The sequence below is a fragment of the Benincasa hispida genome, chromosome 8 (genome assembly GCF_027475165.1).
Source record: "Benincasa hispida cultivar pf3 chromosome 8, pf3_genome.v1.1, whole genome shotgun sequence".
In the NCBI taxonomy this organism is placed as follows: domain Eukaryota; kingdom Viridiplantae; phylum Streptophyta; class Magnoliopsida; order Cucurbitales; family Cucurbitaceae; genus Benincasa; species Benincasa hispida.
In genome coordinates this window covers 11,587,750-11,613,886 of record NC_143485.1, presented here as the reverse complement: position 1 = coordinate 11,613,886, position 26,137 = coordinate 11,587,750, and the positions used below count along the sequence as shown (strand labels likewise).

Here is a 26,137-nt window from a genome sequence, read left to right as displayed (position 1 = left end):
GACATTAAGAGCCCGTTTTGATTGACTTGAGAAAAAAGTGATTTTCAAAAAACTCATTTTTATTTAAATACTTTTGATAACAACTTAGTTGTCGAACATTCTAATTTTTTTTCAAAATGACTTGTTTTTTAAATTAAACATTTGAGAATGTATTCGAAACACACTCTAAATTATATCTATCCAATACCTTTGATTAAAAAAAAATCACAGAATCTTGAGGGTCATTTGGCTGGGATAAAATATTAGAGTAGATTATTGATCTTTACAAACAATTTTGAAAGATCTAACAATTTACGATTCTGCCATTCTTAAAACCTAAGGTGGCATTTCATTGTTTCAAGTTTTTAATGGTAGATGAAGAATTACATTATATGAAACATTGTAAGTAAAACAAATGTATATTTATGATCTGAGAAATCAACCTAATTGTGTAAATTCAAGTTATGAAGTTAAACTTTGTATTGAGGGAATTAAAAGGATACATGAAGAGGATTTTTATGTGTAGCAATGAGGCAATAGCAAATAATATTAACCATAAGAATTTGTATTTGGTAACATGAAAAGTTGAAGACAAAGTTTGCTAATTTGGGTATAGCATGTGGGTAAGACACCTTTTACTATCCATATCAATTATTTGAAGGGAAAAAAGGGGGTCAAACATTGAAATGAGAAGGTCCATTTATGTACAAATAACTATGAAGCAATAAAATCTCTTGTTCTTTCTAAAATGATGGTGGATTTGGGAATCAATTCCAAATCTTGGCTTTTGTGATTCAATGAAGTTTGGAGGTTTAATATTACAAGTCAACTATCTCTAAAGAGCTTTTCCTTACCAAATAAATAAGGTAAAATTACGACTTTAGTCTTTGAAGTTGACTGATTTAATTGGCTACCCGAAATTTTGGGTCCAAATAAAATAGGACTCGGTTTTTCCCCAAGTTTAGACCGAACAAATTACATTCCACTCCTCTCCTTTCTTTTCTTGCTCTCGTCTTTTCTCCCTCCCTTTTCGGTTTTTCCCCCTCTCATCTCCTTCATCCCACACTCATCTTTTCTCTGTCCCCCTTCATCTCCTTCCTCCTTCCCTCTTTTCTTTTCTCCCCCCTCTCTACTTCTCTCCACAATTAGAAGCAAGAAGCCGATCAAGATCAAGAGAGCAAGAGAGCAAGATTGAGAGCATATTTGCAATTAAGAGCGAGAGTTCAAGCGACAACAAGAATGAGGAAGTCTAAATTAATGTGGACCTCTAATATATTTTAACATGTTATATTGACGATAACAAAATATTTTACAACTGTATTTTCAAAATATGGATCAGATTCCATTTCGACTCAAAATTTTGAATCATATGTACAAAATTTCCTTTCAACTTTTAGCTTGTGTCTGAACAGTTCTTGAATTTTAAAGTGTAGAGTATAATAAATTCTTAAACTTTCAATTTTGTGTCAAATAAATCGTTATCATATTAAAAAGTTTTATAACTTAACTAATATATCATATATAAATTTGAATTTTATGTTTAACAAGGCTCTACACTTTCAATTTAGTGTTTAATAGATCAGTAAACAAACAACATTGAATAGGTTAAGGTCCTATATGTCACATAATTAAAATTTGAGGAATATGTTGGACAAAAAGTTGAAAGTTTAAAGATATCAAACATTTTTTTAGTTCAATAACCTTTTAAACGCTTTTTGAAATTCATAGACTAAATAGACACAAACGCCAAACAAGTTAAGTTGATAATTAATCTTTGTATCTTTCCATGAATGTACCATTGGTTTATTAATCAGTGGATAGACCCTTTCAAAGATTGCTGTTACAAAAAGAAAGTAGGATTGAATCTTTCTTAAAGATAGTGAGATAAAAATGGAAGTCTAAAAACCAAGATGGAAACCATACTATAAGATTCTCAATCTTAGCATCTATGTGAAGTCATTGGTTAATTGTATCACATGAAGAACTTATCAGGAATCTGTTCAATCTCTCAAAATCAATCGTTCAAAAAAAAAATGGATAAACATTCGAAAATGGCTGTCAATGCTGGTGTACATTTCTTCCAAAAATGACTCATTAGATATGGACTAAAAATTTAAGTTTAAATAACAATTTCGTCTCTATATTTTATTTTAGTCTCTGTACTTTCAAATGTTTGTCCAATTATAATATTGTACTTTCAAGAAATCTTTAATTTAAAATAATACTCTCTATATCCAACAGTAAAAAAACTATAACCACATTGAATAATTTCTTCTTACAAAGCAACAAAGAAAGAAAACGAAGGACCTTCCCCTTCAAATTTGGATTGTCTGCAAATTTATAGTATTGTTAGTATGAGCTACAGGATTTAAGGCAGCAGCCACAGGCCTGATGGAAAGTAGATTCTTATTTACATGTTTTCCATCCTCTCAAACTTAAAAAATGCTCTTAAAAGCTATAAAACAAAATCTATATTATAGCAAATTTCGGATATAGCTTAGTCAATAAGACACCACTTACCATTCCAAATACCTATCATCACCCCATAATTGTTAGACTCAAATGGAAAAAAATATATATATTGAAATGACAAAATTTCCAACTTAATCATATAAACAAAGTTCAACCTGTTTTGAGGTAGATCAAAGTGGCCTGTACATACAAAATTTTGTCATAGAGAAATTCTACAAAACTTCTTATCAACTGTAACTAAAAACCTCAGCAAGCAAAATTTAATGCCTTGGACATTTCCTGTCCATTTTATTTCTATCCTATCAAACTTGAGAATGCAGAGAAATGAATAGAGGGAAAGGCTAAAAGAATTTCACCGTGCCTGAAATGTTAATGGGAGGGTTGATTTCAACAAGAGTTGCTTTGCCTTCCGATACTAACTGTGGTAAGGCGTTAGCTTCTTTGGCTGCAACCCCTTCTCTAGTCCATAATGTTACATGGGGCCACTCATTTTTGGAAATCACTCTTTCATTCTCAATGCTGCCAAGGCGGGCTTCAAAGGCTGCCATTTTATCTGAGAAAAGTAGGGCTGTCAGCTCGACTGGAACTTCTTTGTTTTCGAAGATGCCATAGTCAGCTACACCCTTAACACCATGGCTTCTCTTGTGTGCGAGTGTGACGTGAGCCCCTTTAAGTGTATAGTCCTTGTAGTGTTCTTTAAGGAATGCTTCAACACGGGGATTTTTCTTGCCCAACTGTACAATAATGGTGGAAAATATAAGGATTCACATAGTGAGATTTGTCTCGTGCATATGATGAGAATACATATAAATAATGGATACAAATTTAAATGATATTGTTCTATGTGCTTAATTTCATGATAATGGAGCAGATCAATAAATAAATTGCAAATTGCACCATGACTTAATCCCCTGATGTCTGTCCAAAGCAGTAAACAAAATTTAAGCAGTAAAAGTCTAAGCATATGTCAAGTTTTAACCAGAAAATTTTCAATATATTTTTCTATGACAGACTATTCTTTTTCCTCCCACATTATCTTTATCCACTCTGTTTCAGTAATAGACTATGCAACTGTGCAAGGTACTTCAAATAACATGCAATGGTCTGTTAGAAAACGGGAGGATGCTTTAGAAGCTAATTTAGCAAACTTTACTGAAAGGGAAGTACAGAAAATTAAATATACTATAACCTATCAGCTTGAGTTTTTGGATTTAGTTGAAGTTGGACAAGATATTATAGAAGAGAAGTCTTCTGTTCATAATCAATCGTTGGGTCTTGAACAATTTCCAAATGAGTGAAAGGGAGTGTTAAGAATGTGTATATATAAAAGACTTAACTATACCATAACCTATGAGCTAGTTTAAGCTTTGAGGGCTCTGATGGTTTTTTAAGAAAATAAACTAGTAAGTTCATGTCAAAAAAATATCCATGAACCAACTGGTGGTGGGAGCCGGAGTGGCTCATACACATATTCACTTACAGTGCCAAGAAGATTTTGGATCTCCTGAACAGGGAGATTGACAGCAGCAAACACTATGGCCCCAGACTTCCTCCTCTCTGTAATAGGGCTTTTAAAGTCGCCTTTTGAAATCTTCTTTAATTGCTCCAAGACATCTTGAACAGCAAACTCAAATGGAACCTGAGTAATTAACATTGATTATTTTATTAAGGTCTTGATCAAAAAATGGTTAACTTAGAAACTAGCGTTGCCAAAACTTGCACCTTTAGGTCCATGATACCCATTCTACTTCAGTTTTTCAATTTTTTAAAAGATGAGCATTGTTTTTATTTTTATTTTTATTTTTATTTTATTTAATGGTTGATGAAATATTAGTAAGAGAAAAAAACCTATAGCCAAGGCAAAACAGAATTAACTTCCAAAGTTCAAATTTTGAGGTGTTTGAAATTTAGCCGAAATTTCCAAAACACTTTATACGTGAATAAGGTCATCAAACAATCGTTTAACTCAAAAAGAGAATAAAATAAAAGTTTTTTAAAGCTTTCGTTTGATTTTGATACAAACTAAATTGAGTTTGAAGCATGGACAAAAATTTTGATCTTTTAAAGAGAAGTAAAATGCACCTGAATAGCATTGAGATACTCAGTGTTACCAAACAAAGTTTCTCGCAATTGCTTTTCCCATTTGGTCCATTCTTTCGCATAGGAACCTTTGGTGGAATCCACCCTGCAAAAGATTCCAGACAAATGCATAAGAGGTGGCTGACAAGAAAACATATTGCACATTATCTATTGATATTCCTATGCTAGAAACTTCCAGTCAACAAAGCTAATGTAAGGTATCTCCTTACAATGTATTGATACATCAAAAATGGAAACAGCCCTAAGGCTTTACAAGACTAACAGCCTATGAACGACTCTCTGCAAGAAACTTCTTGAAAACCAAAAGCATGAAAATGAAAACAGCCAAACTTTTCCATACTCCTCTCGCCCTGAGTTAACAACTAAATGGTCCCCTCATCCCTCCTCCTGAAAGAATGGACCCCCCTCATCCCTCCTCCTGACGCAACAGACTCGTCTCCCCCTCACTTACTATCTTACCCTTACTCTTCTTCCTCTGATATTGGTGTACATTATTGGTGGCCTAACAGTTAAACAATAACAATAACATCTATAAATACTTGAACAAGCCACCAACCTTCCATGTCTACTAGTATGGAGCTTATACAGGCTTAATCCTTCCTCTAAGATAGTCTTCAAATTATTTGGTAAAGGATTCCTGCAGTCCAAGTACAGAAAAATATTAGATCTACAAACTGCAAAGACATTCTCAGTATTTTGCATTGAAAAAAAAAAAAAAAAAAAAAAAAAGAGCACTGCAATTTGTCATATAAACTTTAATCTATAAAATAAAGATGCTAGTTACACTGATTTAAGATAGATCATTAAAGAAAAATGGCTCAGGGTGGAAACCTTTTTCGAGCAAAGACCACATGTAAAAAATATGAGTAAATTTTACTCTCTTATGAAATTTCTAGAAAATAGGTTGCCTTTTCATGGTATAGATTTTGATTCCCTCTTTAATTTTAATTTGTTATTTTGTTTAAAAACAATAATTGGAAATGAGAAGACGAAACCAAAGGGAAAAAAAAACTGCAAAAGGATTTAAATAATGGAAAAGAAAAATAATCATAATAACTATTCATCATTAAGACAAGTAAAGGGTGAAACTTCAAAAAAATTCTAACATATAGGGACGTAGAAATAATGAAAAATAAGGCCAGTGCTGAGGATGAGTTCTTATACCTATCAGATTTCAGCAATGGAATCTTAACCAAAGACCCAAAACGATCAATAAGCTCACCTTCAAACTCTCTGCGACTCTGAAAAGCATTAGAGAAAAATAATCAAGATACTAAAAGTGAAACCCCGCATGAAATGGAGCAATGAGAAATGTTCACACCTTGCCCTCATAAAGGTGATAAAACATTAGTAGGACATAGCCTGCATTAGGGGATGCCTTGTCGAGATTTCCCTTCAGAATTACGGATCATTAGTAAAATCATTAGAAAGAGAACAACCTAATCAATGATGAATGAGGCACTTCTACAGTTTGAAATATCAACATAGAGCGCATACTGGATGGTTAACTCTTTGCAGCACACGGAACATGAAGACAGCCAGTGCGTCAAGAGAGAAGGGGTTAGAATCAGTTCCTGCACATTCAGGAACAATAAATGATAACTATTCTGTGAAATGTTGATGGTAAGTAACCAAAACAACAGTTTCCGGCAAAGGCATGTTATGATGTCAATAGGCACAATCCCCTTTAAACAACACAAGATTCGCAACATAATCTACATACAACAGAATTTTGAGCATAACCTCCCCAATGCCATGAAGAAAACACTATTGTAAGAGACGATGAGTTGGAAGCTGTGGCTTTGCTAGAGACAATTATTGTGTTTTCTTCCAGATTCATTCCTTATTTTCTCAACTTTCCTATATATTCAGATCAGTCATGCTCTCCATAATTTCCTTTTATTTCTTGAGCATAATTAGGTATGGCAGCCTCAGGTATCTTCTCTTTTCTTTTTCTTCACGGTTTATATGTGTCTGCAAGCATGTAGATGCGTACAGTTGCAAGAAAAGCCAACCTTTAACGCATCACTAATTTTCTTTCAACTTTTTTCCTTTATTATCATTAATTTCTCTCCAACATTTACTCCCCCCTGTTTTCTATTCCACAACAAAGCATTTTCAAACAGCATCATCTCTGATTATACCACAGCATATTTTTATTTTAATTCATATTTATAATTTAGACGTTAACAAAATTTAGTAGGAAGTCCTCAAAAAGCATGCAGAACTGTCTAAGAGGCTGGAAACTTATTAAACCAGAACCAGAACCACCAAATTATTTATGATTCATATGAATCATTTCTCAGTTCTCCTCACAAGTTCAAGTTCAATTGCCTGAATTGCATCCAGGTTTAAAATCAACTTTTTTCAAAAACCATCCCCATCAAATTTTCTAGAAGGAAATTGTTGATTTCATTGGTGAATGAGAAAAGCCATCAGTATCACAATATTAATATAGTCCATGAACTTGCTGTTGATAAAGCAAGTTTCAAACGACTAAAAATTTAAAAGAAAACTTGTCCCCACATATCATGAGACAAGGAATTGAATGTTATAAGCATCCAAATGATAATAACCTTCAGAATCAGGTACAACTGGAACTGCAGAGGCTCTAGTGCTACGACACATATCTTCAATCTGCACAAATTTAGCAGTTCCTTGTAAGGAGTTTAATAGAAACATAGAGTTCAAAAACAGAACATCCTCAGAAACTAACACGATCTTTTGGCCTCTCCCATCAAAAAATAGATGGGGCTCTTTCCGAAAATAGGCGCAATAGCAACGTACTACTAGAAAATGCTCATCTATTTTAAAAGGAATACAAAATATAGCAGAAAATAAGACATTCGATCATGATTGACATATCCTGTGTTTAAACAATCAATTCTATAAGAAAGTAAAGCAACAAATATATTCAAATGTCAAAATGAAAAAAGTTAACTACGTTGTAACATATGCTAACTTCAATCGAGTGGAGAGCTTTTTAAAATTCCTTTAACAAAATGTGATATTTAAGTTGTAATAAAAGTGGACTATCAAGAAAATTCTGAAATAGATTCAATTATCCTATTCCAAGGTGCAGATTTGATTGCAAGGACTAAGGTCCATCAGGTTGAAGATGTGATAAAAGTGGTCTTATCAGGTTCATCCACAAGCTGTAAATATGAAATAGGTATAACATCAATAGTGACTAAATGTTTGAACATAGCACCAAAATGGACAATAAATAATTATGAAATGCAATATGCTAATGAAGAAATGGTCCAGTTACATGCACCGAAGAAGTTCTGTGAATTAATTGGACCATTCCTAGCCATATATCAAATACCAAGTTTGATAACAGCCTTAATAAGTTTCTTCTGAAGGATTAAGATGACAAGAAAAGAACCAACGAATATCCTTCAACATTAAAATCAAATGCTATCCCCACAAGTTACATATCACTGGAATATTTGTACTGTAGGCCACAGAGAAACAAGGAACTTGAGTATTACAAGCAGCAACTAGAACATTCTAAGACTCGTCCTACTTTCTTCTGGTATATTTTTTAATAATCTGAAGTATTATTTCCAAATAAAAAGTTAATAGTAGAGATAGAGACAAAATGCTAAAATACTGTGCAATATCTGAAGCAAGGGAATTGAATTAGTAACCAAATTATCTGATAGAAGAGGCTAACATTGGACACTTCATTTTATATTCCTCCTGCTCTGTTCACTGAATCAATGTTTACTATTTAGGGTCAAGAACAAGAACATTACTTGTCTCCACACTTCTTCATTTGGTGCATTTTTGTCTGCAAGCATTATGGAGTATGGTTTTCTCCTACGCTCGTCAGCAACCTTCTGCCAATATCTTCCTGTACATATTAAATATATAAGAAACAAGTTAAATTATTCAAAATTATGTCTAATACTCTTAATCAAGCATTTTCAGCATTAGAAAAATGCAATCTCCCAACAGCAATTACATTCTTCCAAATCCAAAAAGCGCATGTCCATATTTTCAAAGCAATATATATTCTCACTAGCTTCAAGAACGAAAAGCAAGCTTAGATTGACCAAAGCAATTAGGAAGTTAGAATGAACTACAAATTAAACACCTTGAGAAGGCCCAAAAACCCAATCCTGGAACCTGTGGGCTATACATTTTTCTCTCAACAAGAAAAAACTCAAACTTCCAAAGGCTAAGAAGCGTCATTAAAAAAATAATAATATTTTTTTAAAAAAAAAAATGAACTTTATTTTGAACTGGTAGAAACATTTACAACCTTCTAACAACTTAACTTCCCTTGTTACAAATTGGAGAAACGTTTCTATACCCTTTAATTGGGTCCCCCTTTTGTATCTCATTGGATCATTTCATTCAAAAAAAAAAAAAAAAATCTATCAAACTCGAGAAAGATAAAATACAAACCCTACTGTAAAAATCTATCCAAACTCTTCGAACTCTTCATTTAGCTTTTCAATAATCTTCAATGCTTCTTACTAATTAAGCTTGCATGCTTTCTGGAGTTGACCACTAGAAAGAATTATACTTACAACTCAGCAGAGCATTTTTCAAATAGAAAGAAAGGCTCTGTGAAGACAATTAATGCCAAAAGAGTAACAACCTATTTGCCATGGGATTAAAGTAAAGGCTTACTCTTAGTGAGAGTTGTTCTTCCTTCCTTTATTTCTTTCTTTTTTGGTTGTGTGTGTGTGCACATTGGGGGAACATCTGAAATTGCTAGCGTAGAATCTGTGAAGAGTCAAGGAATTCAAATAATACCTTTAATCAGGTCACCCATTAGAGTATTGACTGGTCGATCATCTCCAAGTGCTCCTGGAGCATTCAGTATCTCTCTGCAAAGAGCAGACTTTGCACAGCCTGGAATTCCTGTAAATTGAGGTTCAAAGCAACATATAAAAGTGAACTATAAAAAATTTATAACCAGAGAAATTGGTTAAACCATAAAAAAATGATACATGATACACTAGACAATATCTATGTATTTCATAAATCGTACCAAGCTAAAATTAACTGAATGCAAAAAAAATGTGTAATGCATCTGAGGGTCACCTCAAGATCCAAAACAACAGCATCTTGTAAGAGTCAAAATGCAATAAAAATAGCTACCAAAGAATTTCCACATCGAAACAATAAATTTATTTGTAAACCTCAATATGATACAGTGTAACAACTGAACTTTTGTAGCTTTATAATTGGAGGATGTGGGAAAATGACAACCAACAATAAATGTACTCATTTAGCTCAAACTGCATTCAACCCATACTTTAATGTCTTCACTTGAAGTGATTAAATATTGTTGAAACGTCAATGGGTAGAATAGTTCTCTTAATTCTTTTACCACAAATTAAAAGTACTAGACAGCATACCCATACAACTGTTATATGCTTAAGAAAAGTCCAAATGCAAATGGACATGGCTACAAGAAGAACTAGGTTCAGGCAGCCTTATCTAAAACATGACAAAAATACACACTCTTAAATCTCCAATTGATCGAAAAGCTTAAGCTAATAGGTAAAGTTAAATTTAATATTATATCTACCACTCTCCCTCACTTGTGGGCTTGAAATATGTAGAAGACCCAACAAGTGGAAATCAATATTAATTGGAGAAGAAATAGTATTGTAGGGGTTTGAACACAAGACCTTCTAGATCACCTGCTCTAATACAATCTTAAATCACCAATTGACTCAAAAGCTTAAATTGATGAGTGAAGGTAAATTTAATATTATATCATCTAACACACTACATATAATTATGGAAGTATGAAGTTCCTCCACCAAGATAATCCATAATCCTTACCTAGCTAACTAAATTTGGACATGAAAAACTCGACCACAAAAATCTTCACAACATTGGAAATAAACAAAGCCTAGCCAATTAGCCAAATAATAACCTGGAAAAAACACGATTAAACCCTCCGCTTTTGGCACAGCATCCTTCCCAGAGAGCATTGGACTTGATGGTGCTGCCTCCTGCTCCTTCTGAAGATCACCCTCTTCGTCCATTCCTTCCTCGACAATGGCCAAGAAATCTTCTGCTTTAACTAAATTTCCAGCAGATCCAATAAGAGCCTGATTCTGAGGACTGCGTTTAGCATACTGTTCAAGAAAAGGTTCCGCTTCACTAAGATAGGTAGCCGATGACAACTGTTTATTTCCATACTTCCTCCTCAAGTATACAGCCCTATCATGTTAAAAGTATATCATCAACTTCGTTATTTTTCCCTGTGAAGTACCTACAATTCTAGTGGAACAAGAAAGCAGCCCAAGAACCAATAATTGTATACTTACCATTCATCAAGCATCTTGCTGAGCTCCCTTTGTTTTCCGGCTGATGTACCCCACAACTTCATTTGCCTACATTATTAAAATAAAGTATACAGAAGAGAAAACAACACACGTTCACAAGTAATACTAATGTAATAATGAGTGGTTAGACAAAATACAGTAATGCACTAAGGAAATTCCAAGTCCTCTTCAACATTTTTAAACTCTTACTATTAATTTCAATTCAAATTTCTCAAATATCAGCACAAGAACTTAAAGAAAGAATTGGGAAAAGTTTTACAAGAGGAGCATCATCGATTAGTCCATGAATGGAAGTTTTATTTGCCTCATCCCCAAGATTAGGTCAAAGATTTTAGACCTATTAGCCTTATCATTATCCTTTATAACATCATTGTTAAGCTTCTGGCCCGAATGACTTAGGGAAACTCTCCATAGACCCTTGGAATATCAATGAGCGTCTGTGGTATGTAGAAAAATTATGGATAAAATCCTCATTGTGAACAAGACTATTATAGATTATAAGAACGTGAAGTTGGAGGGTCTTATATTTAAGATCAATTTTGTGAAAGCCTATGATCTAATGGATTTTTTCTTTTGGGATGTATTGTTGGGAAAGAAAAGGCCTTGGGTAGAAATGAAGATCTTGGATGTGGATTTGCCTTAAAACTACAATCTGTCTCCATTTTGAACAATGGTAAACTTATTCCCCCTTCTCTGTAGTATATAGCATCTTGGATGCAGAGTTTGATGAATGGGCTGCTCTCTTGATGAAGCTTCAATCTTTTTAGGCCAAATAACAGGGATGATGTGAATTTGTTGATGCTGGAAAATGATGGCTCCTTTTCCATTAAGTCCTTTTCTCCTAAGCTAATTGTGAAACATGCAGCTTTGAATTGGCAAAATTCTAATCTTATATGGAAAGCTTCATGTCCTAAGAAGGTGAAGGTTAAATTGTTGATATTCTCTTTTGAGAGGCTGAATACTGTAGAATCCAAAGAATTATCCGAAATTCTGCCCTTTCTCCCAATTAATGTGTTCTTTGTATAAACATTGAGGAATCTTTTAGTTTACGTACCTTCCTTCTTTTGCACTTTGTTATTTGCTGGGGTGGTTGTTCAATTTGCTCATTTTACCGTGGTGTTAGGCCCAACAAAGCTTTAGATGGTTCTTCACTCAGTTTTTTGCCCATACCAAAATCCTTTGGTCAAATGCAGTCTTTGCCCTCCTTTGGAGGATCTGGTCTGAAAGAAATACTAGAACTTTTTATGGTCAAGAAACTAACGGTGACATCTTTTGGGATTTGGTTACTTCTTTTCTTTTTCCTGGTCTTCTAAATTCTTTTATACTTATAGCTAACTCATATTTGCACCAGTTGGGCTTCTTTTTATAACATGTTGGTGTGTAGTGATACCCCATCTCCCCTCTTTTTGTATGTTTCCTCTTGATAATGAAAGTACGTTTCTCATGGAAAAAAAATGTTTGCACAAGAGACCTCATACTTAATGATGAATAACACAATTCTAGAAGCAATGATCTGGAAAAGAAAAAAAGATTTCCATGTTTGCAACTTGGTTGTGTATTTGAACTGAGTGGAGGAGTGAAGGACAGTAGCCCCATCCATCCACTTGCACCATGCATAAAGTTATTAGTCTACAATTTCCCTCCCTCAACTATAGATTCATTTCTAAATTTACGTGTATGGCATGCCCATCCTCATCAAATCAATTAATCATACCTCAAGTAATAGGCCTTGTATGCAGCTGGACCTTCTTTGAAGAGAATTGACAAGCCATTACGAATCAAAAAAGTCCGCAGCTAAGAGAGAAATATAAATAGTTCAGACTACTCAATTAAGCAATTTGTTAATAGCAATCCCAACAAAAAGTACACCTAAACAATTCATTTTTTAATTCAGTCTCCATATTCATCCAATTCCAACCTAAACCCTAGAACATGCAGTGCTCTGAGACTTGTTGATTCAATATCTCAGATTTCAGACCTCATGGTTCTTGATTAAATCAAAGAGCCTTGTAACCACTACACTCAACTAAAATTAGCATTACTACATCAATCGATTAGGATTTAAGAATTAAAAATGGAAGGCTTGTGATGTTTACAGTTTACATCATGACCCAAAAGGATGGCCCACCAATGGCCAATATCTATTGAACCGTATATTATTTTCCAAAAAGGTGGGGGTTGGGGGGGTTGGAACCACATCATGGACAACAAAACTGGCCCAATATGAAATGCACCTGGAAGGAACAAAAGAAAAAGAACCTACAAGAAAGTCCTGCTCTTGTATGAGGTAAACTATTTACTTCTTATGCTTTTAAGATAACTTAAACTAGGCAAATTAAATCAAAAATACCTTATATGTAAGAAATTTCAGTTTTATCATCAGATTTGCATCTTCATCAGCAAATCCATCTCTTCCTAAGGTTCCATTGCCTTCAATCTCCATCAAATTGTTTTTACTTTTCACTAATTCAGCCTTGTCCTTGTTTTCTTTGAATAAATTGATGTCAACAAAAAAGCCTGGGAACACATGAAATTGTGAGCAAGAAGTCTGCTATACAGTTCAGAACAGTCGAAAAGCTCGATACAGCATATCTTATTTCTCTTCTTTTCTTTTTTCTTCTTAATGAAACAAATTTTTACTAAAGAGGATGAAGATGTTACAATAGAAGCTAGCTTGGAGAGTTTACAGAGTGCAGATGAGGAAAGAGGAAATTGGGAAACACTTACGACAGACTAAGTAAAAAAATATAAATTGATCCCTACATACATCATAAATATTTATTCTATTATTTCCTCCAAAGTTTCCCAAAAATAAATTCAACTATAAACTCCACCCACATATACATTATCAAACAGCCTCATAAACCCATCTATATTGATATGAAATTTGTCCCAAAAGTCTTATCTCTTCATCCATGGTTCCCTATGACGAGCAACCAAACGTTTGAAAGAAGTCATGTTTTCTTTAAACGGAAACAAAACTTTTCGTTGATGAAATGAAAAGAGGCTAAGGCTTAAAATACAATGATACATAAAAAGCAAGATAATGCAAATAAACCAAAAAGCCCAATGTTGGACATGCCCAGAAAGTCTGAAAGAAGTCACTCCAAACAGTTCTCGCGAATTCCCAGCTCTAAAGAATGTGCTCCAATTTTCCCCCGCATTCCGACAGAGAATGCAGAAAAGCGGACCAACTTACAAGCCAAACTAAAGTGTTATATATTCCATGTAAAACTTGCAAGGTAAAGAACTTAACTTTCCTTGGAATCTTAATCCTCCAGAGAGCAAAAAGACCAACTCACATGAGGGAGAAGGATCAAGAAGGCTACCAAAAAAAAACGAGTTACACGAAAATTCCTCCTAAGGATTGGGAATCCACACCCTGACATCCTTTCTCCCTTGTCTAAAGACAACCCCCTCAAGCACGACCAAAAGAGAGGCCACATCCCTTGCTTTCCTATTCTTCCTCTTAATGCCAAGATGATTAAGATAAACAAAGTTAAAATCCTCTTCCATTAATATGGTGTGAGTAAATCATTGAAAATTTGAAGACAAATTCCCAAATGAGAATGTGCTGATTTGATTAAATTTAAATCCTCGACAATAGTGTTCTCTATCCGCTGTTTATGTTGAGTAGTCTTGCAATGATATTTATGATTACTGAATCACCACAGAATCCAAAAGATTAAGTTGATAGGTTAATCTTTGTTAGTTGATGATTGAAAATTTCTTCTTATTTTCTCTGGAAGGTGCTATTAGTCGGTTTGTTGGAGGAAGCTGGTCTCTTCTTTGATTCTGGAACTTCATCAATCATTTTTTTAGCTGGCCCTTCTTTAAATTCAGGCTCAATCTTTGTGAGCTTTGTAGTAGAAGCTTGTTTTCTAAGTGTTTCGGGTTTGTTCAAGTTATAGTCTTATCACATTGTTCTCTATCTAAGCACTTTGCTGAATATTCATCTTCAGATGTGCATTCAATTGGAATGTTTTTAATTCTTCCTCAGAGCTTTAGAGTAATTTGGTTCTATCCTTGTATTGGCAAGTTTGAAGTTTTTCCTTTTTATTTCCAGTCAGGTACTTTGAGCATTAGACTCATTCTTTATGCAGTCAAATGCTCTACTCTACCATTGAGCTAAGGACCTAAAATTCATTATTTCAATGAAAAGTCTAGTTTTCATTTCAAATATATATATATGTCCAAGGTTATCAACATCAATTGATAAGAATATGGAATTACAACGGTTCTAAGAAACCACCTCTTGCTCTATGATATTATGTTAAATCACCACTAACAAAAGTCTAAGTGGAGGGGTTACAACAAATTTAATTTTTTATCATTGCTTTAATTGTGATAATTGGAGAGTATTTTCGTAAATTTAAAGTTTTTAGTTCTTTACAGGCTACTTTACAAACTTTCAAGGTTATATTCATATATCTTTAACTTTCAACATTATGTCTAATAAATCTATCAAGGGCCTATTTGATATGCAATCAAGATTTTGTTTAACTTTTTCAGATTCAATGCATCAGATGGATTCAACGAATATCTATTTAGTAGATTTGTTTTTTTACAATGGTTGAATTTCGTGATCCATATAGTAGAAATTCAAAAACCAATTCTTTTAAGTTTCTAGTGCATAAAAATTTTGAATTTTACATTGAAGTGCAAAATTACATTAAAAAAAATAAATATAGTGTTTAATTTTTTTTAATATCCATGAGTGTCCGGGCCAGCTTACGCAAGATAGAGTATTTCATATTATAAACTCGTTTTACTTTTGTTAAAATAAAATATGTACACTATAATATAAATTATATGATTTTGTAAAATATTAATCCTACATAATTTATAACCAAAAAATGTGTTCATTAAATTAATAAATAATATTTGAGATTTAATTTAATATTTAGTGGGTAAGTAAAGCTATTTTTGTTGTCTATAAATATATTATGAAACACATTTTGAATAATTGTCCAAATTAGAATCCAATCTTCAAATTTGCTACTGAACACATCCAAAAACATTGGAAACATGAAAATACAACTTTGTTTTTCATTGAGTCCTTGTTTTCAAATTTATGTTACCAAATCACAAATCAAACACACTCTAAGCTTTCAAGGTTGTGTCAAATAGGTCTCTAAGCTTTTGAATTCAGACTGAATAAGTCTCTAAAGTTTTAGAACTATAAAAGTACTATTAGATCTATGGATTTTCAATTTTGTAATTTTGTCAAACTTGTCACTGTCATATTTGAAATTTTTAAAAATTCAGGGAATTATTAGACACAAAATTCACCAACACTAACCTTTCAATTTTGTTTTTAATAGGTTTGTGACATATACAATTCCAAATTTGATAGAGACCTATTACTATTAGATACAAAATTGAGAGTTTAGAATCTTAGTAGAATTCTTTAAAGTTCAAGAAGTTATAACTATAAAGCATAGCCCTAAAAGTTCAAAAAGACTACACTTATAACTTAGGCCTATTTCAATTGCTCTACGTTTCTTACTTTTCTTTTGTCTACCACACCGGTAGGCTTTTTCTTCTTGATCTTTTAAGAAACGTTTCTATCTTTTATGAAAATTTTGTTTGGGTTCAATTTTTTCCCTGCTCACAATAGCAACTAATAATAAACAAAACAAACCAGAGTAAAACATTAGATCTAGGAATCATGATCATCATCTAGAAAAGTGTGAAGACTGAAGAGAATGCCTAAAATACTTTGAATAAAGGTAGTTGAAATCTAAAGATAAAGGAAGTAACATTATGAAAGGTTGGCTATTACCTCGATATAATGGCCACAAACCTGGCTTGTGCCTGAAACACGTTCAACACATTTGGCACAATTAATAAAAACATGACAGTAGCTCAACAATACCAACAGAACAATTATTTTGCACGCTGGAAATGAAAATAAAGTGCATGTCTCAAGCAGTACCTCATTTCTTTTTGATATCGCCGAAAAGCAGAGTCGCTGTGAACATGAATGACCATTTTATAGAAAAGGTTGTCATTTGATATGGAACCAACTTTGTGGAAATTATGATAGCATTTGAAGGCAGCTGGAAGTCGTTTTTCTCTCATTAGACGAATCATTTCCTGGACAGATTTGAAGTACTTCATGATCAATTCATTTCGATGCTAATAAAGAAGGTAGCATGTCCAACGAAATCAATAATTTATGAAAACAGAGGAAGAGGGAATGATGTTTCATTTCCACCAAAAAAAAATCTTCAAAAGGAATTTCAAAATAACCAACACGTGAAACAGTGGTAGGGAAAACAGTTCTCGAATGATCTTGGAGCAGATGAAGCAACATTTGTATTAAAAGAAAACACAAATACAGATAAAAATTCATTTTCCTAACATGAAGTGACGACTAACCTGCAATTTGGAGGTTGAAAAATCAGCTGGGTTGGCTTGTAAGAATTTTGATAAAACAGATCTGTCTGCATTTCTTGAGTGGGAATCACCGTACCAGTCAGAATGGTCAGGGCAAAATGCACTACCAACGTTTTGAAGAAGTGCTTTTATTTGCTGCAATTGTATTTTACAGAAGCAGAGATAAGAGTAAAAAAACGATGCCTAACAGGTGAATCATTCCATTTCTGTTCCAGTGAGATGCAAAGTGAAAAATCAACATACAAAACCATCATATTTCATGCCAAGGAATTTTTGTTACCTGTTTTTCATCTGACCTATTTGCAGCACAAATTTCCCTTAGGCTCGGTCCTAAATCAAGTCCACCTAAGACAAAACAGGGTATACAAAAAAAAAAAATGAAGGTTGCCAATGGAAAAGGATTAAAAGAAAATAACGGTAGCAAAACCATACCTACTTCGTTGTCTGGCAGAGCAGGAAAGTCTTCCAATACTTTCTCCATGTGTTTTGAACTCTCATGGCTCACTATACGGGCCACAAGACCCTCAAGAATTTCACCCTGCACTTTTATATGATCTTTTGTGCCTGCACCAATTCCAGTTGACAATCATCATCAACTTCTCAACTGATTTAACAAAAGTGAGAGAACACTGCAGGGTCCATCAAAATGAGAAGATTATAATTTATAAGCAACACGCAAGAAAGTAGGAACAACTTGTTAACGTTCGTAGCTGCAAGTCATGGAATAATAGAACAGGCGTAAGGCAAAGAGACCTATCCATTGAATGAATTTGTTCAATGGGATAGCGTATTAACTTTGACAAAAGGACTCAAAAGAAAACAGGATGAATAGGAATACAAATTGGAAAGAGGATAACATGCCACCCTGACTACTAAAAATTTAAACCGACAAAAGCTATACCTGGTACAGATATTTCTGCAACTTCATCAAGAGCCTTACATACTGAAGTAGCAGTTCCTTCTTCACATAGGGCATCAAATGCAGCAAAAAAAGATGTTGCCGACTTCCTTCAGAAGTTAGAAAAGAAAAGGATCATGAGCCAGAAGATAGTTGTTTAACATTAACATACAGGAAGTAGTAGACACTACAAGATTTAAGAAAATGTAAAATTCACATTATTTTCAAAGTAGACCGTCCGAGTTTAAAAGAGAAATCACTTGAGCACTCAAGTCATATAATCAAATCAAAATCAAAATAAAACCTGCATGAAAGTAAACAAAAGTAGAGAAGTAGCTACATGCAAGAAACACTTGGAGCTCTGGATGATACACACATTTAATAAAGCACTAAATGCTAATGACGAATAAAATAACTCTCAGACAATTCATTGCTGCCAAATAAGTCTTAAAAGACCTTCAGTCACTTTTTTGGGACAAAAAAAAAAGGATGAAGCACAGGTTAATGTAGCATTTCAATGTCAAAAATCTGAGAAGCATGGAAGGTTTTACGAGTTCGGCAACTGTGAAGATATCGTCACTTTTTTTAAAACAGAATCCTTAATCTAATTTTCCATGTCGTGCAAAAATTAGAAATTACATGACATCTATATATATATATATATATATATATTAAAAACAAGTCTTCAAATGAAAGAAAGAATGTGAATGAGTTGTAGAGACTCGGAAAAAATTTGTTCATACCAAGAAAATTAAATGAAGTTATGGACCATCACCTGCTTGAGAATAACCAAACATGATTAGTTGGTAAGCGCCATTTTCTACAAAAAGCTATTATTTCTGCAGTTGAATAGAACTTTGGCTTTCCCTTGCCCAGTTCTGTAACTGCTGTAACTACCACTGCACAAAATGAAAGAGCGCACTACTTAAAACCTAATGCAATATACTGAGAAAGAAGCGCAATATAAAAATAATATTAACTTCAATGGAAACACAACTGACTAATGTTGAAAAAAGTAACCATAAGTTTGATTGGAGGGCAGGAAGAATGTCAAGAGAAATATTATATATAAAAACTCAAACATCAAATAGAACAGCTTAATTATTGAAAATCTATAAAAAAAGGACGCTCAAGTAAAGACTTACTCCAGTTTCAAATCATCAGTCATACAAAAGATAACTAAAAGGAATCAAGGGAAAAAATCTTGAGTGAGATTCCATCCCTATCAAAGGAAAGATTGTTCATACAATTCCTTCTGGCACTCCCTCTTAATTAAATCCAAAAACAATCAGTACAAGTTGAATATATTAAGATTTTGGAGCTCCTTCTGAATTTAAAACGAAAGAGTAATAAATTAAAAGTTCAAATTTTTTAAAGGAAACAAAACAATTAAACATTCTAAATTGATATTACCATAATCCTCCCGTGGTCGCTGGCCATGATCTCCCAAAACAGCAGTTACTAACTCCATTGATATGGACATGCGGTTACTCTAAAAGAAGAAAGGTAGCAAGATATTTGAGTGCTGCCAGGAGATGTGAAATGACAAAACAAATATAAACATATTCAAGATTCTCATAGCATTTTATTTTTCATGGAAAGCCATCCTTTAGGCTTTAATAGAGAAAAATGGAAGAAACAAAAGGATGTAAAGGGAAAAAAGCCACATCAAAAAGAACCAAACATAAAACTTGTACAATATAAACAAAAATGGGGCACCAATCAACAAGAAGGCATAAAAAAGATGCAAGGAACAAGGCTAAAAACTTTAGACATACAAAATCATTATTTTTCTAATGTTAACAATACCTCAAGGAAATCATTGAATTCTGCCTGCTTTTTTGCTGCTGCAGCTCCCCAAGCCTCTTGAAACATCCTTCCCAGAACAAAGACACCAACAGCAGTGTAGCTGAAAGTGGAATTTTATTCAGAAAAGCTTCGAAAACGTGGTGAAATAGTATGGAAACAGTAACAAGTTCCAAAAAGAAGTCTGAATAAATGACATCCTACTCTTCTAATACTAAAAAATACAAATGAAATAATAATGACGGAAATGATATTGAAGGTGAAATAGAATGGAAACAGTAACAAGTTCCAAAAAGAAGTCTGAATATATGACATCCTCCTATTCTAATACTAAAAAATACAAATGAAATAATAATGATGGAAATGATATTGAAGGTAGTGGGGGCAGAACAGTTATATGCAATGACCATTTGTAAATATCCGTATTCAAGAAAAAATACCATGAGTACCACTTCAAATTCAATTCCTTACTGGCTTTATCAAAATGGATTTAGGAAAATCAGCATACAATACACCTTCAAAAAAAGAATTAAAAAGAAAAGGCATATATTGTCATACATATTCCCGAAGCTGTTTTTTGCATATGCTCCACCTTCATGGCCAGCGTACATAAACAAAGACCCTGAGTGTTTTAGTGAAACCTGTAGAAATTTCCAAGTTGAATAACCTAATAACAGCTTATAGAATTCAGAACACAATCAACATACTTTTACCCTTAGACACAATAACCAGAGAGTATAAGCAATGAAGAACTAAGGCAGGGGGGTATGAAATTTTTCACAGAAATATATCAATTTATCATGAAATGAGTAGTATCAAAGCATAAAAATTCAAAAAACCTTGTAGAAGAAAGGTAGTATGGGCCCACTTTTGCAGTATCAAAGCATAAAAATTCAAAAAATGGGTAGTCACCAAAAGAACACCCAAATTGAATCAACGTCCATATTGTTCAATATACTTCTACTTCGAAACTAATACGCCATCGTTGAAGGTTTAAAATCCACAATGTGGGAGTGAATGACATTAAATACTACATAGTAACTCCATCATAAATGGAACATTAAACACCATAAACATTCAAGCATTCTTGACAAAAAAATGCAGGTAAATCTCTATACCTCCAATGTAGCCAAACCTTTCGATACCATCTCTATCATCCTTGTTCTAATCTGACATAAAATCATATACACATTAAACATATTACCAGGAAACAAAATTCTCAAATCATTGACAATGAAATAAATATCAATCTAATAAAATAAATAAACAGTTAAATCTAATCACCTTATCAAAACTTATAAGTTTAAAATTGCCCCAGAATGACCATATAACCTTCTTTGTTTTCCATAAAGGAAAGGTTTATTAAATATGGTGGCATGATGCACGCTTCACAAAGATAAAGGTCCAATAGAAGCCAAAAGAAAAGTAAAAGGTTCACAAGAGAATTTTCCCCATCCATTTATCCACAAAAAAAATGAGAAACCATGCTCCCATTTTTCTAAACGACTACAAAAGGGAAAACAAAGGGTAGACAAGATGGTTTATTAAAAGGAGCCATGAAACTAACTATACAAAAAAGGTTTCCAACTCAAAATAATAAGACTTTGCATGTAATTACAAGATTCCTTAGAAACTGACACCCAAAATAGAAGCATTAAACGTAGCGATTGGCCAAACCTCCTCCCAAGATCTCTCCATATCTCTAAAACTCTATTATTTCTCTCAGTCCAAAGCCCCAAAAGCTGTGAAGAAACCAACCTAACACAAATAGGCGCATGCAAAAGAAGCTCCTGGCTAATGATGGGAGGTCTACTTGGTCTAATTGCAAGGTAAGTAATGGTTAGATAGGTTTCTGCTTTATAGAAGGTGGACGGATTCCTTTTTTGGAGGTAGACTTCAAGCCAAGGTTCACCTCTAACCAATTGTCAGTTTGCTTGGTCTCAGGTGCTCCTAAGTGGGGACCTGCTCATTTATGTTTGAGATTATATCTTTAAGGCCTCCTTACCTTCCTGGTTGTCAGTGGGAAGGTTCTTGGTTCTTGGTTCTTGGTAAGTTGTGGTCCCAAGGGACTCCCTAAAAACTTGGATTAGGTCTTTGGGGATATCAGATTAAGAAACAAGATCTCCTGGGAAGAATGAAATTCTTAGATGGGCTTGAAGAAGCTAGGCCTTCAAGTGAAGTTCTTAGGTAGGACTTGGAGAGGTCGGCTTTCTGCTGCCCTAGTGCAAGAAACACATCAAAATAGTCTGACAAAGAGGACCCTCATGCCAAAATCCAATCCAAGGTAATTAACTCTTCCATGCATAATCTGCCAAACAAAAAACTTAGATTTCTTGGGAATTTTTAGCCTCCACACAGAGGAAAAGATAGAGTCACTTGACGAACAGGAGCTAGCGAGACAATAACAAAGCCATGACAGTATTGTTTCCCTAATCATCAACAGGTGGTGGAAACCCAAGGAAGTCGAAGATGGACTCAACAGGATGAAGCCCATACTTGGTAAAAATAAGCTTGTGCCATAAGGTGTCATAATCATGATGAATTTGCATAAGTCATTTAGCCAACAAGGCCTTGTTTCTCGCTCTTACATTGCCTATGACTAATCCTAGGTCCAACGGCCTAGATAACACCTCCAAATTAATGAGATGTGAGACTTTCCTCTTGTCAAACCTTAAAAATAAATTTCTAAAAAATTATTATTATTATTTTAAAAAAATAAAAAAATAAAATAAAATAAACCCTTTCCTACAAGAAATCCCTCATCAACTTCTCCAAAATCTTGCTAAACACACTGGGGATTCTGAATAGGTACATAAAATAGGTTGCCGCTAAGGCCAAACTGAATAAGGGTAAGTCTCTAAAGCTCCTAGAACTATGACTTGGGGAAAGACCTAAATAGGAAAGGCACCGAACTATTTTATTAGTAGATCTTATTTGTTTTTTTTCATTTTTTTTTTTTTTTAAGAAAAGGATATGAAATTTTTCATTAAGGAAATTAAAAGAGACTTAATGCTCAGAGATACAAGAAGAAACGAAAAGGAATAAACCAGAGAAATAACAATATAGAAACATGAAACAAAGAAAATTATCAAGAAACAAAGATACAACACTTCAGAGTGTCCTAAAAGAAATCCATCAACGATAAATATCTTGAATTGTAAGCCCGTCAAAAGATTTGGAGAGACAGCACCAAGAGGCTGCTTTAAATGGACTGAATCAAACCAAACAATAGGACTTTGGGAAGAACTTTTGAAGATACATTGATTTCTTTCAAACCATAGTTTGGAAAGCAAGACCCTTACTGCATTAACCCAAAGCAAATAAGCTTGTGAAGTCCATCTAATGCTACAAAAAAGCCGAAGAACGTTCCCCTTCAGAGTCTTTGAGAAAAGCAAACAAATATTGAAGAGATCAAATAAAAGCCTCCAGCAATGTTGAGCATATGAACACTCAAAGAAGATGTGGTTGAGAGATTCCTCATCCTTCATTTTAAAAGGAAGCAAGACTTTTCATTGATAAAATGAAAAGAGACTAATGCTCAAAAATACACGATACCAAAAAGAATAGAAGAGTAATAAGATAATAGAGACAATATAAAACTTAAATGGAGAAAAGAAAAATATTTAAATACAAGCAAATGTCTTGAATATGATAATTAGCATAAAGCTTTTATGAAGAATGCCAAAAAGAGTCTAGAAGACGAGTAGAACCCAAAAGATCCATCCATCGAAATGGAATGCCTTGAAAAATCTTCTGTATGCACTGTGGACCAAACACAAGGGGCATAGAGGGAGAAATCCAAATACCAAAGCTTAGAAGCGGGGCAATGAAGCATAAGTTTTCCAAACAAACTACCCAAAAAAGAATACTATAAGTGGTATCACACAGAGATAATAACACTCAAGTCTGAAAAATGCTTCAAAGATGTGTTATTGATTTGAAGAGTTGAGTTTAAATACTAAACTCTCTTACAACCTAAGCTTCCAAAAGTTACCAACGGTAACTAAAGAAAGACAAGATTATAAAAACAAGAAGTTGAATAACCAATTAACTAACTACAAGGACATCAAGATTTGGCTAAAACACTTAACCAAAAGGCAGAATATAAACTACAGCTGTGAGAATATTATAAAATACATCAACAGGGCTTGAAACAATATAGCAATATCCAAAAGGCCTGCAACTTCGGTGATAATATTAAGTTAAACAAACCTAGTGCTGAACTCCTAAGGCTGTAGCGAACTTAGGCCCACCAAGAAAAGTTAAAGTCCCCCCAAAAGACCGAGGTTCAAGACAATAGGATGAATTCCAGGCGAAGAAATGAGATATTCCTCATCCTTAAAACATATAAAACAGACCGAGGGCCTAAGCCATAGAGACGTATTCTTCCTTTGAAAAATTTCATTTGAATTAAGACTTCCGTTAAGCAATATCCAAACAATAATATAATTTCCTTGGAGCTTTTTGACTTCCATAATGATTTGAACAGACCATTGGGCATCAAAGAAGAAGAAGCCAAAAGATTCGAGAGAGACTGAAAATAGTGAAATTTCCAAGAATAAACCTGATGATAAATCCCAACAAGAACTAACAGCCACATTTGTTAGCGGGGAGATATTAAAAAGCCTTGGGAACCAGGATTTTGAAGGAACACCAATGACCCAAAGATGATGGTCAAGAGATTCAAAAGAAGTACACAACCACAAGCATGCACCTAGAAACACATACCTAGACAAGCCAATGACATGGTGAATGGGTAAAATATCTTGGAGGCAGAATAATCTCAAGCTAACAAATGAGCTAAAAGTAAATAATTCTGTGTAAGAAAGCAAATCCAGAGTCCAAGTGTAACTTCAAAAAGAAACACATTGAATAAAGAAATACCTCCTGATCCGACTTCTCATTCTCAAATTTAGGGTAGAACGTAGCTCTTATTTGTGCCCGTGTGTAAGTAGAATTATCCACAGTAAACTTTTCAATCTGATTGCCCTTGAATAATTGACTCAAGCCAACGGCGCCGTTCTGTGCTGCCAGTTCAGCGTTGCTCCCTTTGTTTTCGGTTGACGTTCCATTGGTAGGTGCTTTTTCACCTTCAACCTCTGCAGCCCCACTAGTTGTTCCATACGCTTTTGGTTTCCAAACTGCTCTATGGGCAAGCCCAGGGGTGACCTGATTTGTCAGCTGGGCATTTCCAAACTGCGCACTAGAAGTAAGAACATGAGGTTGATCATTTTCAGTGACCCTCAATTTACCGAGTGCATTAGTAACAACTTCAGCAGCAGCCTCTGACTCTGTAGAATTTCTATCAACCTTTGCCTTCTCTTTCCACTTCTGTTCTCTACGGCCACCCTTTCGCTGCAAATCAAGATCAAACTCAACATAGATAATCCCAAAGATAAAATTATAATTACATGTTATCGATACCTTGAGACATAAGCAGTACAATTGAAGTGTCTCATATATGGTAAGCGTATTTAAAAATTAAAAACAAAAACAAAAACCCAATTAGCACCGCATCCTTTTTACATGCCAGCATTGTAAAAACATTCATCATCAAGCGTCGAGAAGAGATAACAAATAACAAATTCAAAGCCCATCCATCTTCAACATCAACAGAAAACAGATTACCGCATTCAAAACGGAACAGTTATGAACATCAAAAGCATTAATGAAAACAAATTGAGATACCCAGATACAAAAATGGACATCTCATCACAAGCACATAAATTCACAACCCAAAAACATCAATGCTGCACCAAATTCATCAAAGAAAAAAAATGGGTACCTGATTGTAAGGCATGATGAATCGAGAATCACGAGAAAGGGGGAAAGGGGAGGAAGTTAAAGGTGCGAGAGTGAGAGAGCGTGGTAAGATAAAGTGGGAAAGAGGGTGGCAAATGAAGGGGAAGGCCCTGTAATTGAAGGCCGAAGGCGCATACAAACGAGGGTGAGGAAGAGTTATAGCGCAGAAAATTCTCTGCGACGCCGACATTCAAGTGTAAGCGCTATATGAATATCGTTATAGAGAGAGAAAGTCGAAGACTGCAGAGAAGTGAGAGCTCCTTCCACACGGCTTTCGCCAAGGCTTGGTGTGGTGTCATTGTAACGAAATTTCGGGACTTGAGGCTTTTATAAAATGGGGAAAATTGCATAAGTCACC

The 26,137-nt window shown here is 34.1% G+C and overlaps 1 protein-coding gene across 2 annotated transcripts; it reads right to left on the bottom strand.

Annotated features, from left to right (window-relative positions):
* Positions 1-2,542: 2,542 nt before the first annotated feature.
* On the bottom strand, positions 2,543-26,137 carry RNL (RNAligase). 2 transcript variants are annotated; one of them, XM_039038295.2, is made up of 27 exons: positions 25,763-26,137; positions 24,862-25,332; positions 21,096-21,146; positions 20,536-20,618; positions 19,981-20,080; positions 19,585-19,663; positions 18,947-19,070; positions 18,175-18,281; positions 17,706-17,837; positions 17,554-17,618; positions 17,256-17,408; positions 16,810-16,970; positions 16,657-16,688; positions 13,222-13,388; positions 12,586-12,665; positions 10,854-10,919; positions 10,457-10,746; positions 9,322-9,429; positions 8,313-8,410; positions 7,128-7,188; positions 6,049-6,125; positions 5,873-5,944; positions 5,716-5,792; positions 5,108-5,188; positions 4,534-4,636; positions 3,932-4,090; positions 2,543-3,185 (listed from the first exon to the last, which is right to left on the bottom strand). In XM_039038295.2, the coding sequence occupies exons 1-27, from the start codon at positions 25,967-25,969 to the stop codon at positions 2,793-2,795; spliced, it is 3,597 nt and encodes a 1,198-aa protein (XP_038894223.1). In that variant the 5' UTR covers positions 25,970-26,137; the 3' UTR covers positions 2,543-2,792. The 2 variants fall into 2 exon arrangements, with proteins under 2 accessions (XP_038894223.1, XP_038894224.1); XM_039038296.2 differs by having other exon boundaries at positions 21,096-21,141; positions 25,763-26,133.